General features: G+C 36.0%; 2 protein-coding genes across 4 annotated transcripts in view; both read left to right on the top strand.

The window, feature by feature from the left end:
• Positions 1-579: 579 nt before the first annotated feature.
• On the top strand, positions 580-3938 carry LOC149833770 (putative nucleoredoxin 3). Its single transcript, XM_090009847.1, has 3 exons — positions 580-684; positions 1602-2081; positions 3104-3938. The coding sequence occupies exons 1-3, from the start codon at positions 598-600 to the stop codon at positions 3530-3532; spliced, it is 996 nt and encodes a 331-aa protein (XP_089865973.1). The 5' UTR covers positions 580-597; the 3' UTR covers positions 3533-3938.
• A 9907-nt stretch (positions 3939-13845) lies between these two features.
• The window catches only part of LOC149833771 (uncharacterized), a 9704-nt gene continuing 6641 nt past the window's right edge, over positions 13846-16908 (top strand). For 2 of the 3 annotated variants that reach the window (XM_090011011.1, XM_090011013.1), the window contains exons 1-4: positions 13846-13940; positions 15330-15439; positions 15932-16004; positions 16672-16734. In XM_090011011.1, the coding sequence (XP_089867137.1) occupies positions 15340-15439; positions 15932-16004; positions 16672-16690 (192 nt within the window). In that variant the 5' untranslated portion in view covers positions 13846-13940; positions 15330-15339 and the 3' untranslated portion in view covers positions 16691-16734. Of the gene's footprint in view, positions 13941-13978; positions 14056-15329; positions 15440-15931; positions 16005-16671; positions 16735-16908 lie in introns of those variants that run through there. The other variant, XM_090011014.1, reaches the window with a different exon arrangement.

Raw genomic sequence — 16908 nt, forward strand, 5'->3', positions numbered from 1 at the left:
GCTGGCAGTAGGCTCAAAAAGTGGTAGGCAACTACCAGTTTTCATATATGTGTGTGTGTGTGCGTGCACGTGCGTGAGTGCGCATGCATGAAAGGAGGTATCATCAAACTCCCTTTCCATCTGGTGGTCACTGATCGCCGCTAAAGACTGAAGACCTTCGGGTTATTTTATTTACCTCAGAAGTAGCTTGTCCATTATTACTTCTAATCTTGAGGGGTTATTGTAATTAATCAATATTGTTCTACCTAACTAACATCTAGGGCTGGCTGGACCCACTTGAGCTAGATCTGACCAGGCCGAAACTCAGAGCCCACAACATCCTGGTTGACTGGGTGGGGCTGGCGACTGCTACTTGAAAGATAAAGGTTCAATTGGTAATGCATGTTGACACACCATTTGTCAGAGTGGGTGGATAAACTTTGTTTCACAGTATTGGGGAATAATTGAGAATAATGCTTTTGCAATTGCACACGCAATTTGCTCAATAATTTTTTATCAACTTCCTCAACGAATCTTGTTCCTCTGTACCTTTAAAAGGCTCTTCTTCACCTTGTTGCCTGCATACTGTTCTTAATCTGGTCTTCTTTGTTTTTCTTCATGGGGTCAGAATCAGGCATGGAAGTCCAGGGCCAATGTCCTTTTCTTTTGGAAGGCTTGGAATTCCTGCTCTCTCACGAAGGAAAGGTACTCATTGGAGTTCATTTATTTTATTATGTTAATGGATGCTTTTGTACTGTCTAGTATTGATATTAATTATAAATCAGTCATCTGAACATGCATGCATTACTGTATGTCGCCTCTAGACTGGCTCTCTTTTTTTTTTCATGGTGAGCATGATGTATGGTTTGTGATTGTAGACTTGGGCTTAGGGGTCTAGATCTGACTATAGTTGATCACCATGCATATTTGACTTTATTATGGGCTTGTAGTGTGGTCATTTTGATCCGAATAGACTCATTATGATAGTTATATACTTGGAATTTCTAAGAGCTAACCAGAGACATATAACACTCAAAAGTCAACCCTCATCTCCAAATCGGACATATGAAAAGTGACTGGAAAGAGGTAATTTCCACTGCAGTTCTTGTATAACATCCATGGGCCCGGTCAGCATGATTCAAATATCATCTTCAGTTTTTCTAGCCTAAGCTCTATGCTATGCTAGGCTTACACCACCACCCACACACCCACAAAAGTTGAGTGAAAGATTCTTTATAAAGATTGGATGTTGTATTAATTTTTTAATGCTATCTTGGAGTCATCTGGATGTTGTGTTATGTCTCTCATGCAACCATAGGAGAACCATTTTGTCATGTTTGCAATCACGTGAGATTTTGGTTCTCCTGAAAATCATTCCCTCCAAAACTGAAGAGAATAATGTTTTTGTATTCTTTAAGAGCCACCTTCTATTTGGTTTAGATAGTAACATCCAAGGCATGTTATTTTCAATTGTATTATGGGCACTATATCTAAGATGGCCAATGTGCATTATTAGCATGGAAAGATTGATAGTGATCGTTAAAAATTTTCCAGATATGTTGGTCCATTAAGTATATACACCAAAATCACAGTGTTAATTTGTGTTCTCAAATTGAAAGCAGGTTTCTGTATCATCAGTGGTTCAAGACACAATATGTCTATTCTTCTCAGCCCAATGGTGCAGGCCTTGTAGGAACTTCACACCTCAATTGGTACAAACCTACAACCATCTAAAGAAGAGGGGAGAGAGCCTAGAAGTGATCTTCATTTCTTTTGACAAAGATGAAGCTTGTTTCTTGGAACATTACAAAACCATGCCATGGCTAGCACTGCCCTTTGAGGAGGACCTGTGCAGACAAATATGTGCTCGCTACAAGGTTGACTGCATTCCAGCATTGATTCCACTGGACCACAATGGTTCAACTGCTGAATCAGATGCAGTTCAGCTGGTTGAAGATTATGGCATCGATGCTTTTCCATTCACTGGTAAAAGGAGGGAGGAGCTAAAGGCACTTGATGAAGCCAAACGCAAGGGGTCCACACTACAGGCCTTGTTGGTCTCTGATAAAATGGATCATCTCATCACCAGTGATGGCAATGAGGTACTAAATCACCAACCCCATAACTTCATTCACCTAGCACTTCCTCCTCTTCACACACACAGCCGAAGACAAGGAAGAACAAAGCAAGCCGAGGGATGACCATCATGGGATTTGAACACGAGACCTCTCATTATGATCATACGACCTAACTGTCCAGCTATTTTAGTCTTTATTTTTTTCATGTGAAGTGGATAAACAGACCCAAGAATCAGAGACTTGGTCATGCTGGACTTTGCCTGCCATACCTACAGTTGCTGTCATGGCACCATAAAACCGTGCCCACACACACACACACCACTGGACCCCCAGGAAGCCTCCAGCTTTGCCTTAAGGAAGGAGTGCCCACAAAGGGATTCGAACTCTGGGTACGAGGATATCTTCTATCCACAAGCCCGAGGCCATGTGGGCACCCCCAATATTTATATAGGTTAGTTTAAATATGGAAGGAAATTTTTTTAAGTAGGTTCAGGCTTGGTGACAAGAAAAGGCATAATCAAACAAATCAGTTTGTGAAGAAGACATTCTTCACCATTGACAGTCACGTCTCTTATTCTTGAGTTCATCTTTCAAAGGAGGTTTTCACTTTAATTGAAACTTTACAAGGAAAAGAGGGCATGTTACTAGCACATGTATATATCATGAAGAAATATACACCAGTTTCTGTAATCACCATTCGCCCAAGAAAATGTCAAGGGAGTGAGTATTAACTGTGTTTTCTTAAGAAAGGAGAACAATATTCCACTCTTTCCAGTAAGATGGCATAGCAGGAAGCCTTTTCTATTGATCTTCTTTATGAAAATTATGAGATGCTCATCCAAATAAATTTAACAAAATGTCTGAAGATTTCTAAGATTAGTGCTACAATAATTAGATGTTTTGTCCTTTGTCTCCCCTTGCTGGTTTACATAAATGAAATGAGAAGATTGTCTTTGTCTAATCACTTATTAGCCCAAAACTACAAGAAGGAATGAGTAGTCATGATTAATTAGTTGGCTCTTTATAACTGATTTTTTTCTCTTCAGGTCCCTGTTTCCAACCTCACAGGCAAAACAGTGGGCATGTACTTTGCTGCAAACTGGAGCCCACCATGCAGAGACTTCACCTCCCAGCTTGTTAGAGTGTATGGTGATCTCAACACCACAAACAGTGATGAGTTTGAAATAGTTGTTGTCTCAAGTGACAGGGAGCAGTGTGCCTTTCATCAATGCATCAGCACCATGCCATGGCTGGCCATCCCATTCAACAACAGAGCCAGGCATGATCTCTTTAGAATTTTCAACATCAAGGCAATTCCTGCCTTGGTATTCATAGGCCCCAATGGGAAGGCTCTTGACACTGATGGGAGGAAGATGGTGACATGCTATGGTGCCAAGGCATTCCCATTCACACAGGAGAGGGCCACCGAGTTGAACGCTGAAGTGGAAAAGGAAAAGGGTTGGCTCACCAAGTGAAAGACCAAAAAAATGAGCATGTGCTCAAGCTTGATATGAGGAAGGCTTTCATCTGCAATGGGTGCGGAAGGGAAGGGAGGTTCTGGTTCTTTTTGCTGTAGGACATGTGATTTTGATCTTCATCCAAGTTGTGTGGTAGAAGAGGATCAAGACAAGATGATCACAAAAGAAGAAAGAGGTGGTTGCATATGTATAAATGCATAAATCTGGGGTTGTTCGCAAAATCAATTCCCCCCACCCCATTAATAGTTCCCAAGAAACAAAGTGTGTGTGTATATATATATATATATATATATATATATATATATATAAAGAGAGAGAGAGATAGCTGCCTGCCACCTTCTCAGAGAGAGACCCGAGCGGATGTGCGTCCGCTCGTCATTTTTTTTTCTGCCCAACAGGGGTCCGCCACTAAATGTCGTTTTTGTGACTTCAGATAAGGTGGTAGGCTCTCTCTCTCTCTCTCTCTCTCTCTCTCTATATATATATATATATATATATATATATATATATATATATATATATATATATATCACCTGTACAATCTTTTTCTTGAATGGTGCAAAAGGTCATTACCAAAAGTCATAATATGCCGCTTGGTTATTCTTATGGGCTAATATTTGGTCATGTAGTTATCACTACCTTATTTGTGGGTGATGATCTACTTTTTGAATGGGACCAGATAGATGCACGGAGCATGGTTTGTTTGGGGGAAGCATATTTGGAGTAATTTCTTTCTGCCCTTGAATTTTTTTCTTTTTTTAGGATAGGTAAGCTGGGTTTTTTTGAAACGTGAGTGTTATACATCCAACTACAAGTTGGAAAAAATTCAAGAAATAGAGATCATTATAATGTAAATCTGAACTAAATGAGCACAGAAACCTCAATAAGCAAAAGAAGTTAATTATCTATAGCCAAACTTGAACAGTTTACTATGTTACAAGAGCACCGAGTTTAACTGGCACCTTTTACAGATGGCAAGCCCGAGCCTTGTGCCACAAAGTTTTTTACTTGCCGAATTACAGGACTGTGCAAACTTGTTGAACAAATTTGGAATATCCTGAGGACTAATTCCCGTACTCGAATCCTTAAAGTGCAGTTATAAGCAGCCACCACTTTGTCAGGCACGTGCGTGTGCACACACACAAATATTTAGTGTAAAGTTGACAGTGTTCATCAACCTGCACTCGCATATAGAAGTGATCACTTTACACAGGATGAAAATCAGGAAACTATGCATCTTTTAAAGATTCCAGCTTTATGACACCATCTGCAACAGAAATGCTTCCTTCCTTTGAGAACTTGACTGAATTACCAACAACATTTAGAAGAATCTGCACAAGGTGCTTCTCATCACTGGTGATGTATTATGTCAAATCTGAAGCAAAACTCAATGAAATTGTAACATCTCGATATGAGACCTCGAGAGTTCAAGTTCGGTTGGTATTACTTACCAGAGGGAAAGCATATAGAGTTTACAAAGAGAAAACATGGTTAAAAAAATATATTAGTTTTGTAATAAACTTTATTTCTTTAACAAAGTTCGTCATTCATAACATGTAAAAATAATAATTACTTGAGTATTTAATGACAAGAAAATAAAATTAACAAATACTTTGTTGCACAGTTGGAGTAGTTGATCACGTCCTACATGCGTTAGTGTGCTTGAAACCTACAGTTATAATTATACAAAAGATGAGTCTACAACTCAATAAAGAATATTTATAAGTAATAAATGACTTTAACTTACAGTTGTAGTGGCTCTAAGCCCCTAATTTGATTTTAGTTTTTGACACACCATACAATGTTTGTATGTTTTAAATTTTTCTCTTAAGTCTCTTAATCAAATACTCATTCACAAGAGACTATAACACTAGGTCGGCTATACCGATTATAGTTGCTATAGACGTAGCAACCCACATAAAACACTCCAATTCTATATTGTTGGTCAAACTATAAACCATATACTCTCAGTGATTCTCAGATCACCAGGCACTGTAATAAAATAACAAGAGGGGACATCACCGGTAATTAGCTGGGAGGTCAGACTCAAACTCATCATGGTTTATGCTACATCATAACCATAATAACTTTCAACCATCAATGGTGGTCTAGAGTCCCAGATACTGTCCTAATATAACAATAAGTCATATTTTAAGTTCATTACATTGAACTTTACTCTCAAGCTCATGTTTCACTCGTTCTCCCATGAGTGCTATCATGAAAGAATCACGATGAATCTCATTCTCAATCTCATAATGACATTAGGGTTCATATTTTGTATCATACTAAGCATGTAACGAGATAGAGTCTCTATGTCATTAAATCACTAGCGACTCTCTATGGTGGCTGCACTCTGGCCACAAACCAGGTAGTCATTTACACATATCGTCACTTATAGGATTTAAAGGGTTAAGCATTTTAATCATAATATAAAATTCAAATAACACAACTAGATTTAAGAAACTCAAGGTTAATCACAAACTCATCACAATGCATGTTATTCAAAACATATAACATAGATATGTTATCATAAAATAATCTTTTTCTTATAAACTCAACAATGACTCTCTTCATTCCGCTCTACAAAAACGTATCATTTAGATCTTGATATATTTTGGTATTGTCAGGATGGCATATCTAGAATGGTGTGCCTCGTCCAACAACTGATTTCTAAGCTGATCATCCTTAGGAATGCACATTATATAATGAAATCTTAGAAGTCCCTAATCATCAACCTTGAAGTTTGACTCCTCACCTTCAGAAATTCTTTTTCTAAATTTGGTCAACTTTGGGTCTAAGGGTTGATTTTCTTTAATTTTCTCCCACAATTTTCACTTCAATGTGGTTTGCATAAACAATGATCAACTTGATAAACATCAAGATTTTGCTTTTTAATACGTGACTAAGAAAAATAAATTCCAATCAGTGAGTCTGGCCAATGCTTCTGACTTTCTGTTAAGAGCATCAGTGACTATATTTACCTTCTCCGAGTGATATTTTAATACAAAGTCATAATCTTTTAAAATATCAAGTCATCTCCTTTGTCTCGAGTTCAAGTCTCTCTACAAAAATATATACTTGAGGTTTTGATGGTCAGTAAATATTTTAAACTATTTATCATATAGGTAGTATCTCTATATCTTAAGAGCGAATACAACCGCTGCTAGCTCTAAGTCATGCATTGGATAATTAACTTCATGTGTTTTTAGTAAGCTATCATCTTACTATACTTTATTAGAACACAACCCAATCACTTATGAGAAGCATCACTGTAAATAGTGAAAACCTCAGATCCAGAAAGTAAAACCAAAATCAGAGCAATAGTCAAACACTTCTTTATCTCTTAAAAACTCTGCTCACACTTGTCATTTTACTCAAACTTTATGTTTTTCTTAGTGAGTTTGGTAATTAGAGCTGCCAGCATAGAAAATCCTTCCACGAATCGCCGGTAGTACCCAGTCAATCTAAAAAAACTACAAATCTCTATAGGATTCTTGGGTCTAGCCCAATTGGTGACTGCTTCAATCTTTGCAAGGTCTACCATCATTCTCTCTTTGGATACGATATGACCAAGGAATGACACATGCTCTAACCAAAATGCACACTTTGAAAATTTTGCATAGAGATGATATTCTTTGAGTGTCTGCATAACTATCCTCAAGTGTTTCTAGTCTTGCTCCCTCAAGATTGAATAAATAAGGATGTCATCAACAAATACTTTGCACGAACTTATCCAAATATAGTTTAAAAACTTTGTTTATCATATCCAAGAAAGTTGTTGGTGTATTTGTCAGATCAAAGGCATGACCAAAAACTCATAATAGTTATATTTTGATCAAAAAGCTGTCTTAGCCACATCTTCTTAATTTTCAACTGATGGTAACTCGATCACATATTTAACTTCGAGAAGCATGCAGCTCCTTGTAGTTGATTGAACAAGTCATCAATCTGCGGTAATGAATATTTATTCTTTATGGTCACTGCATTCAATTGTCGATAATTTATATACATTTGCAGTGATTCATCCTTCTTTTTTATGAACAGAATTAGAGCACCCCAAGAAGATACCAATGGTCGTATAAAATCTTTCTCCAATAAGTCTTGCAGTTGCTCCTTAAGTTCTACAGGTCTTATCTGATATGGGGTCTTTGAGATAGGTGTTATTCCCGGGACGAGATTGATCTAGAATTCAATCTCTCGATCAAGAGAGAGATTTGGCAGTTTTTTCAGAAAAAATATATGCATATTCTCAAACTATGTCTACATCTGATATGTTGAGATCCTCTCTCTCATTGGTCTTCATGTAAGATAGAAATCCAATGCATTATTCTCGAATGTATTTATTTGTCATCAGGCATGATATGATCGTCAGCCAAGGTAGTTTTCTAATACCTTGATATGTGAATGTTGGAGTCTGGGGGTTTTAAAAACTAACGCATTTTCTTTTGCAATCAAGAGTGGTATGGCGGTCCGACAACCAGTCAATACCTAGGACAACATCTATATCCTTGAAATCGAGTTGCAACAAGTTCACAGGCAACTCACAGTTCTATATTCTCACTATATAATTGTTGTACATAGTATCCATTATGATGGGTGTTTCTATCAAGTAAGAAATAGTCAACCGTGAAGGTGTAACTCAGTTTCCCAAAGGTTGAGGTGGTAAAACTATGTGTAGCTCTAGAATCAAACACGTGTTAGAATACTAAAAATATGGATTGTACATTTAACTACCTCAAGGCTGACAAGAGCTTCTGGAGGAGCGATCGCATATGCGTGACCTGGTACTGCCGGCTTAAGCTTTGAGGCTTCATTGTTTCTCCGATCAGGCTGTGGGTAGTCGTTGGCATAGTGACCATTTACTGACAGTTGAAGCACTTTTCATTCTTTAGGTCGCACCTGCCTTCGTGCCTCTGAAGACCATAAGTCCTGCATAAATTATCGAAGTAGGCTGACTTTTGAGTCTTCTGCCGCTTAGCTTGACGGCCTTTTGAATTTTTGACTTGCTTACCCTAGGTCTAACTACGTAATTTCAAGAATTTTCTTTTTGGATAGATTCTCGTAAATCAGACGAACGGATAAGTAAACAACGTTGAATCCTAATAAAAAAATTTAGATTTGTTTTTGACACACTCAGAAATCTGATGCAGTTTACGGAGTTGAAAAACTCTAAACGAATCACACAAAATGACTACGACAAATAGAAAAAAATATATAAAAACACTAAACAATGCATTTCTAGATAGACTGCGGGAAAACAACGTGACATTCTGTTAAATGAGTTCAAAATTTGACAAAAATTTATAGATTGAAATTTGATTTGTCCAGAAACCTAACCCAATTTACGGATTCAAAAAATATGTCTAAAAACTCTAGATACGCATAAAACAATATCAGGAAAAAAATAAAACTCAGAAATCAAGAACTATCATTTTTTCACAAACTAGCCAACTATTCTAATTAAATATTTCTAACAGAAAATACTTCTAACGAATTAGATTAATAGAAAATGAAAATGAAGTGATCTCCTAAATAACAGAAAAAAAAATACAACCAATAAAAAATAGCTATTATATACCCGACAACTTGAATTGGACGATAGTCAAATCAAGCCATTAATCTCCTTTTTTTTCAAAAAGAAACACAAATAAACATTCAGACTATACGCAAAAAAATAAATTGAATTAGATCTAGTCTAATCAAGAAAAGAAAAATCAGAAAAAATATAGAAATTAAAACCTAGATCTATGATAGAGAGAAGAGGGAAGGAGGTACCGAACCAGCATCTCCCGACGGACTAGGTTAAAAAGAGAGCGAGTTGTGGCCTCGTGGAGCATGCAGTAACCTCTTGAAGATGTTCTTACATTGAACCTGTAGAAAAGAAGAAGAAGAAGAAGACTAAATAATAGAGAATGAAGAAGAATAAAGAATAAGAGGTGAAAGAAAGTTTGATTTTCACGTGAGGGGAACAAGGAAAAGGAGGCTGCTGAAGAGAAGGGCCAAAACTGCCTCACACCTCCTCTCTAACTAATTTTTATATTAGGTATTTTGGTTAAACAAAAATTACAAAAAAATATTCTTGAATTAACAACTATTTCAAAAAACTACCTACATCTAGCCTAAATTACAAAAACAAGGTGGCACCAAGTAGGAGGGGTGTTTTTGAATTTTTTTGAATTAACCACTATGGATTTGGATTAATTGGACTGCAAATCACATGTGGATCAGATCCAAGATCCATCAAACATCATTTGGATTGGACCTGAAACTGGTTCTACTTGAAATTTGTTCAAAAATCATAAAATGACTATAACTCTATCGTTTTAACTCCTAATTGAATGAAATTTGAACCATGACTCTGTGGCACCTGAAATATCATAAACATGGGCATCAAACTAATAATAGATACCTAAATGCAAGAATTTAATAATAATAATGAATACATTTTTATGCATTATCACCCTGTCTACAAAACTGTTCCGACCAACGATTTTAATAGTTCTAAAGACCCAACCAAAACTAATCAAAATAAATAGAGAAAAATCTGGGTGAAAGGTAACATGTATAAAAAGATTTTGTAAAAAGGGTTTTGTCAAAATAATTTTTTGTAGATTTTAAGAAATTCTTTAAACCAGAATAAATTTCTTCAGTTAACAAGATTTGTCTTATATTTTTTCTTAACCGGGTCTAGTCCCAGAATTTTTTTGTTTTTATTATAATGAACTTTTTGGTTTTATTTCTTGAACTGTGTTCCTAAGATATGTGGGCAATCCCAATAAAATTAGGAGAGTGAAATTCGATTCCTATGAGTTTTAGTGGGTTTTTTAAAACCGAATCAATAGGGATCGAAATTTGCACATTATGACATGTATATATGCCTAATTGTATTTTACATTATGCAGCATGGTTATAGATGTTTGACTTGAAATTTGATTTCATATGCATGCAAACTGAATGTAATCTATATTATTCTTGATTTATAATCATTCATATGACATGCATGTTAATGAACAAGGTATATCATAAGGCATGATTAGTGTAAAGTAAATTATTACACATGTTATTGCTTATTTAAGCATGGTCATGAATTGCGTGTTGTTTCAGCCTTTATGTATGCATGTAGGCATATGACATAGTGATAATGATATATGATATGAGCATGTGTATAGCTTAAGTGTGAGCCTGGGTTCATTGGAACCTATGGGTGCCTATGGTGCACCAAAGAAAGAAAAGATATCCATGCACATAATCACATAATTGCCTCATGGAGGTCTAGCTTACAATGTTAACTGTGGGTATTTGAATGGTTTAAAATAGACTTGCTTATGAAATCTTCAGTGGAGAAATTGGGCTTCTGAGCATGGGTGAGTATATTGTAAGCACATGTAATTTAATTGATGAGCCTAATAATTAAATAACACCCATGACCCATTCAGATCATGTCCTTTGGACTGTGACCCACTTTAGAGAGAGTGTGGGTACAGACGATCAGTTGACCATTGTTTAATTTTAGAGGGCAATGGTATCTCCATGGTCCCTTGTCTCCAGTCATAGGGGGGGCGAACTACCAGGTGTCTTAGGTGGTATGTCTAAAATCTTTGCAGAGTAAGAATTGATTTTTTGTTGGACCACTGGGAGGTTGTCTCGGTCATAGACCATTCCAGTGAAACCTTAGTGTGAGGTTGCAAATTTTTTAATTTAATAAGGTTAATAAAATACATGGCATAATATACCCCTCATTAATTGGTTGAATCAAAGTTAGGAACCCGAGAGTGTACCTTTTGGAGAGAGAAAAAGTAAAACATAAGAAATTAGAATAGAATCATTTAAATATTTCAATTTATGCATAAATTGTTATTTCATTGGCATAATGTATTGTAGCATGTTTATTCTATAATATGAATGCAAGCATGATTAGTTCTGTAAATGTGAATTATGCTTAATTCTGTTATGTTATATTGCATGATTTAGATGTTATCTGAAATTATGTCAATGCTTATTCATGTGATTGAAATATCTGTGTTTACGTGTTTGGTGATTAGCTATTGAGATTGTGGACTTATACCTATACTTATAATATTTCAGGTAATGAGTAGACTAGAGGGTAATAATAGTAGACTTGAGGGTGGCACCAAGGGGGTCACAATTTTTTAAAGCTTTGAGAGGACTTGATGCTTATTTATTTGGTTATTTTATTTGTTTAAGTAATATAAATTTTGATAATGTTTGAGACTAGTATTTGATTTATCTTAATGCACACTATGGTTTGATTGAGTTATTCTAGTCTTATGTATGTGTATATATTATATTTGTAACATGCCCAAGGCTTGAACCATATTTAAAAAAGAGTTTTTGTTGTGTTCTTGAAAATCGTGTAAAAAAGTTTAAAAAAAATTAAAATTTTGGTTTCAAAAATTAGGGCATTACCCGATAAGGGTTTGAGCTCTTTAAAAGGTTAAAGGATGAGCCTAGGGAGGGCCTCTTGTGAATCATATAGAAGAGAAGGAGAAAAGTGAGAGATATTGAGAGAGAGACTGAGAAACTTCAATTTCTTATTCCATAATGCATAAAAGAGAACCTCAAACTTTTATTTATAGATGAGAGGTATGAGATAGAGTCTATATCCAATTAACCTATCACAAAACAAAAAGACTCCTACTGAAAAATAAAGACCAAGGACTCTAGAGTCCTTGCTTTGATAGAACTCTTTCTTTAAGAAGGATTTCTCAAAAGAATAAATCAACTAAAAACTCTTTCATAATTAATTAATTACCTAATTAATTCTGATCAGCTTCTAGACTGGGCAATATCTCTTAGGACTTCCTGCATGGCATGCCTCCCTAGGTGGACCTCATTCCTTAATTGGCTTTCTTCCTCTGATTATCACATGTCTTGTTTCTCCTTCTCTTATTTTAGACTCTGAATCTCTGACTTGTCATTCATTAGAGAAGTCATGACAACTGTTGCAACCCTCATTGCCTGCACAAAAAAATCATGTAAATCTTGGAGCTCGAACTCACACTATCTTTAGAAATTCGGGTCGTAACAATGTATTTGACATTAAGTGTTACTCTCTCTCTCTCTCTCTATATATATATATATATATATATATATATATATATATATACTCACAGATGCAAACACTCGCTAGTTGAAAAATATTGAAAAAGATATCTGCATATTTTGCATTGTGATTTGGAAATGCCAAGCAATGGATTATAAGCATGTGAATAAAAAGAGGAAGCAGAAACACAACAGCTTGAAGTTGAACATCAATATCATCATGGAATTAGACGTGTTTGCAGCTGTTAAGAAAGAAACAATTGAAATAGATATTGGAAATCAGCAGCAGCAAGAGCACAAATAAAACAAGTACAGGTAAATGCACGTAGGAAACATAAAAAAACAATTACAAGAAAAATAATAAGTTTCATATAAAGAAAAAAAAAAGCGAGGCAACTATGCCATCTAAACAGGAAATTTGCAAAGAGGTTAAAAATTGAACCACAACAAAAATGGAAACTGAAAATATAAATAAATGGAAAGGAGAATGAGATAGCATAGTGCCAGATGACACCAGTGAATGAGATACCAGAGTGGATTGTATGGCGCTTAATAAAGTTGCTTCAACATGATGAAAGACAACTAATATTATTTTTCTTGTTATGTACTTGGTCTAACTTAATTGCACCTAATTGTACCTTGAAGTATCTATATACAGTTGCAGCATTCAATGGACATAGTCATGCATATTGGCCTTTGTTTTTTATAGGATGGGTTCATTTGTATTATTCACAAGTTTAGCAATGCTACATGAACTACTAACGGGGGGGGGGGGGGCTCTGCTTGTCTGGTAGGAGCAGCTACTGCACGTCACCTTGTGTTGGAACATTGCAGGTTCAAAACCCAATGGTATAGTTGTATAACTGATAGACTGATAGGGTCTGCCTAACCCAGCTTGTCTTTAAAAACAAAAAAAACTATGTCCAAGAAAGCGATTGATCAAAGTCGGTTTATTTCCCACGTTTGATTAGAGTTTGCAATTGTTCTTTGTTATTTTTGGCAATGTTAATCCTTAGGGCTCATCCCCCACAGATGGATCCATTTCAATGTTAGTTATGTTAAACCATCAGTTAAAACCCTTATCAAACCTTAGAAGACAGATGACATGTACATGGCTCATACCTTTATTAGGGTCAATAGATTTTTGTTAAATGTAGGACCCAGTTGGTAGGGGCAACACTGGTAGGTCCCAGGCTCCTTCTATCATTCTCACTTTTTATGAGCCATATATAACCCCAAGAAATCTTGACACTTAATAATTCAGAGGAGGACGAAGCGGACGAAGGGCGGAAGCTTCTCAGATTCGCACTCCAGGATCGTCATTACAGCCCATAGATCCAAGGTCTCTCTCTCTCTCTCTCTCTCTCTCTCTCTCTCTACGTCTAGGTTTCAAGCTTCCGTATTCGTTGATCTCATTGAGTTTTCGCGCGTTTGGATTTTTCCTGAATTATTTAGAGGTGATCTTGTTTTTTGTGGTTCTTTCGGTTTTTTATAGAAAATTTGCACTCGTTTGGTTTTTTTTCTAGAGGCGATCCGACTTTTTTGTGTGCGTGTGTGTCCGTCTGTGTTTGAAACCCTAGGTTTAGGGTTATCTCTAGGTTTAGAGTGATCTTAGTGGTATATCTAATTGATTTATTGCGGATTTGTGTTTTTTCTGATTGATTTGGTTGGGATCTTTGTTTTTTCTTTCTTTCTTTTTATTTGTGAAATTTCCGCTTGTTTGGATCTTAACAGAGGAGATCCTGCATTTCTTGCTTGATTTCATGATGTTTTGTGGAGTTGAATTCCAGAACTGATCTGGATCGGGTTGTCGGACGGGTAAGGTGCTTCTTGGTTGAATTTTTGTAAGGAAGAGGGTTCTGTGGTTGATCTGTTTGGTTTTTGTTCGTATTCTGTAAATCGGGTGATTTCTTCTCATGTTTTGGTAGATGGCATGTGTGAAGAGTTATAATTTTGAGTTATTGATGCAGTATTTGGAAATAATTCTATGGTTTAGTTTATGGCTTGGCAATGGTTGAACGCTGTGCTTTTCCGTACATGGTTCACATTTATTGTGAAATTACGTATATGATATGAATTTGAGAAAATGGTAAAGCATTTTATTTGGTTTCTGGAAATTTTGTTGTTGTTTTTTCACCTTTCCCATGACAGGGATCATTGAAGAGTTGATCATTTATAATAAAGTTTGAAAATTTTTTGGATGGGTGGGGTATTTTATCAATTTGGATCTTTCATGAGTTAATGCTTGAAAAAATCCACACCCAAGGTATCAACTTGTATCCATACTTATAAAACCAGATCCATGTCTGTGTGAGTTGGATTTGGATATCTAAAGATTCAACTTTGTGTCCCAACTTTATTGGGGTGCAGTTGCAAACGTTTTGATCCATGCCACTTTTCCTTTCCATGGAACAAACATGGTATTTTAATTCTTGTTGAAAGAAAATGAAAGGAACCAAAATCCTTTCAGATATGCTTTCTTTGAGGATTCAGTTTCTTTGACAAGCAAATGGACCCTAAGTGACCTGGTTATGCGTGAAGGTTTTCCTTCGTCTTCAAAAAGAAAAAGAATTGTAAAACACAAGCATTTGTAATTTTCGCAATTCTCTTGAGTGAGTGCGAACGAAAATGCTCCCAAATAAACACCCAAGAATTTGAATCCCAAAGTTCACAAAAGCTTTCACGATTTCTCGAGATCCCTAATCTCTCTCTCTTCTTAACGACATCACAGAGGCAGAAGGATGGTTTTGGGGATCATCACGTACGTCCAGAGGAAGATCTACTTGTACAATGTCACCTTCGGCCTCTACATGCTCGATTGGTGGGAGCGCTACTTGTTCAGTATCCTTTTCCCCTCTCCTTCACCCACAGGGTTCTCCAAAATCAATTCATTAAATTGCTAGGGTTGATTGAACTTCACCCGATCGACAATTTCTGTTTTTTTTTTTTCACAATTGTTTTCTTCTCTTTGGTGTTGGTCATGCTTTGATCTGTGGTAGAGGACTCTGTGGTGCCATCTGTATTTTGAATTTACGTCCTTTATTTGGTTATTGGATCTGAGAAATTGTGTTTCAAATTGGAAAAACAGTATGGATCTGGAAGGTGTGATTAGGATTATGGCTGATCTTTACGAGATCGTCTCGATGGATCTGGAGCATCTGTTTCGTAATTGCTTATTTAATAGTTATTGCATTTGAGTGGATTTGATCTGTATTTATTCTTAGATTTTTTTCGTTTCTTTAGTTCTAATTCTGCAAGAGTTCTATAGATTGTGATTTCGATACTGTGCTTCTTCGCTTCTTTTATACTATGTGTGTATCTTAACATTGGTAGACACATTGGTGGTGGTGTTGATATGGTTCATCTGTTACAATGGATCATGTTCCGCTGCTAAGCTTTACAAAAGGTAATTTACAAACTTATAAATACATTCCCGATAAAAAAAATCCATCAGATAGTTTGTTTATATATTCCTTGATGCATTTTGGGTTTTCAGGTCATTTTATTAGGTTGTCATAAAATCCTGATGAATACAAGTGTCTGTCGTGAAATATAACTCATGTGGTTTTGTCCATATGTGGGTTTTGTCTGATAGAAAACTTGATATTAAACTCAAATTTTACAATTCTGGCATTACATGGATGACTGGGGATTATGTACTTGACACTTGGTTTGAAAGCTTTGGAATTGGTTTTTGCTGGTGAAAATAGGCTGTGATCTTGAGCACATTTTTGGTTGTTATGGTGATGATAGCTGCATTCGTTAATCAACGAGTAGTGTTTCATCCTTTTCTAATTCCTGCATTTACCCCGTATCTTTGAATTGTGATTATCATCTAATCTTTGTCTGTGTTACTTATTCGGCAGTGATGTTATGCAGAATTGTTATCAAGGACCAGTTAATTAAAATGTTTGTTTGTAATCTGTAACTCAAGCTAACATAATCACCTATTCTTGAGCATTATTATTTCCAGCACTTTACCTGTTCTTACAGTTGTAGCTTATGTTCACCTGTAGATGTTCTAAAGTTACGTGTAGTATGGTAGCATGATTTTTGAAACATTTTTATTGCAGCTTTCTTGGCAGCCCTTAGGAGTGCCAGAATTATTGAGGATTATATGTGCAAGCCACTATCAGGTTCTGATCGATTCTTCAAGCTGTTCTGACCTGTTGTTGTAGAGAATACTACGGAATTTGTTAGAAGTAACTGACAACGTATATCTATCTTGAATTTCTGCTTTTAAATTTATTTTTCAACCTTGTAAATAATTAGACATAGGACCTGTAAGTTTTACTGTGAAGCATCTGCAC

Source organism: Nuphar pumila, chromosome 6 (genome assembly GCF_984573655.1).
Source record: "Nuphar pumila chromosome 6, dmNupPumi1.hap1.1, whole genome shotgun sequence".
In the NCBI taxonomy this organism is placed as follows: domain Eukaryota; kingdom Viridiplantae; phylum Streptophyta; class Magnoliopsida; order Nymphaeales; family Nymphaeaceae; genus Nuphar; species Nuphar pumila.

Bases quoted from the DNA above. Each gene is read 5' to 3' on its own strand.
- LOC149833770 (XM_090009847.1), top strand. From the start codon at position 598: ATGGGGTCAGAATCAGGCATGGAAGTCCAGGGCCAATGTCCTTTTCTT. The intron at 685-1,601 runs GTACTCATTGGA...AATTGAAAGCAG, and splicing joins TGCTCTCTCACGAAGGAAAG to GTTTCTGTATCATCAGTGGT. The intron at 2,082-3,103 runs GTACTAAATCAC...TTTTCTCTTCAG, and splicing joins TCACCAGTGATGGCAATGAG to GTCCCTGTTTCCAACCTCAC.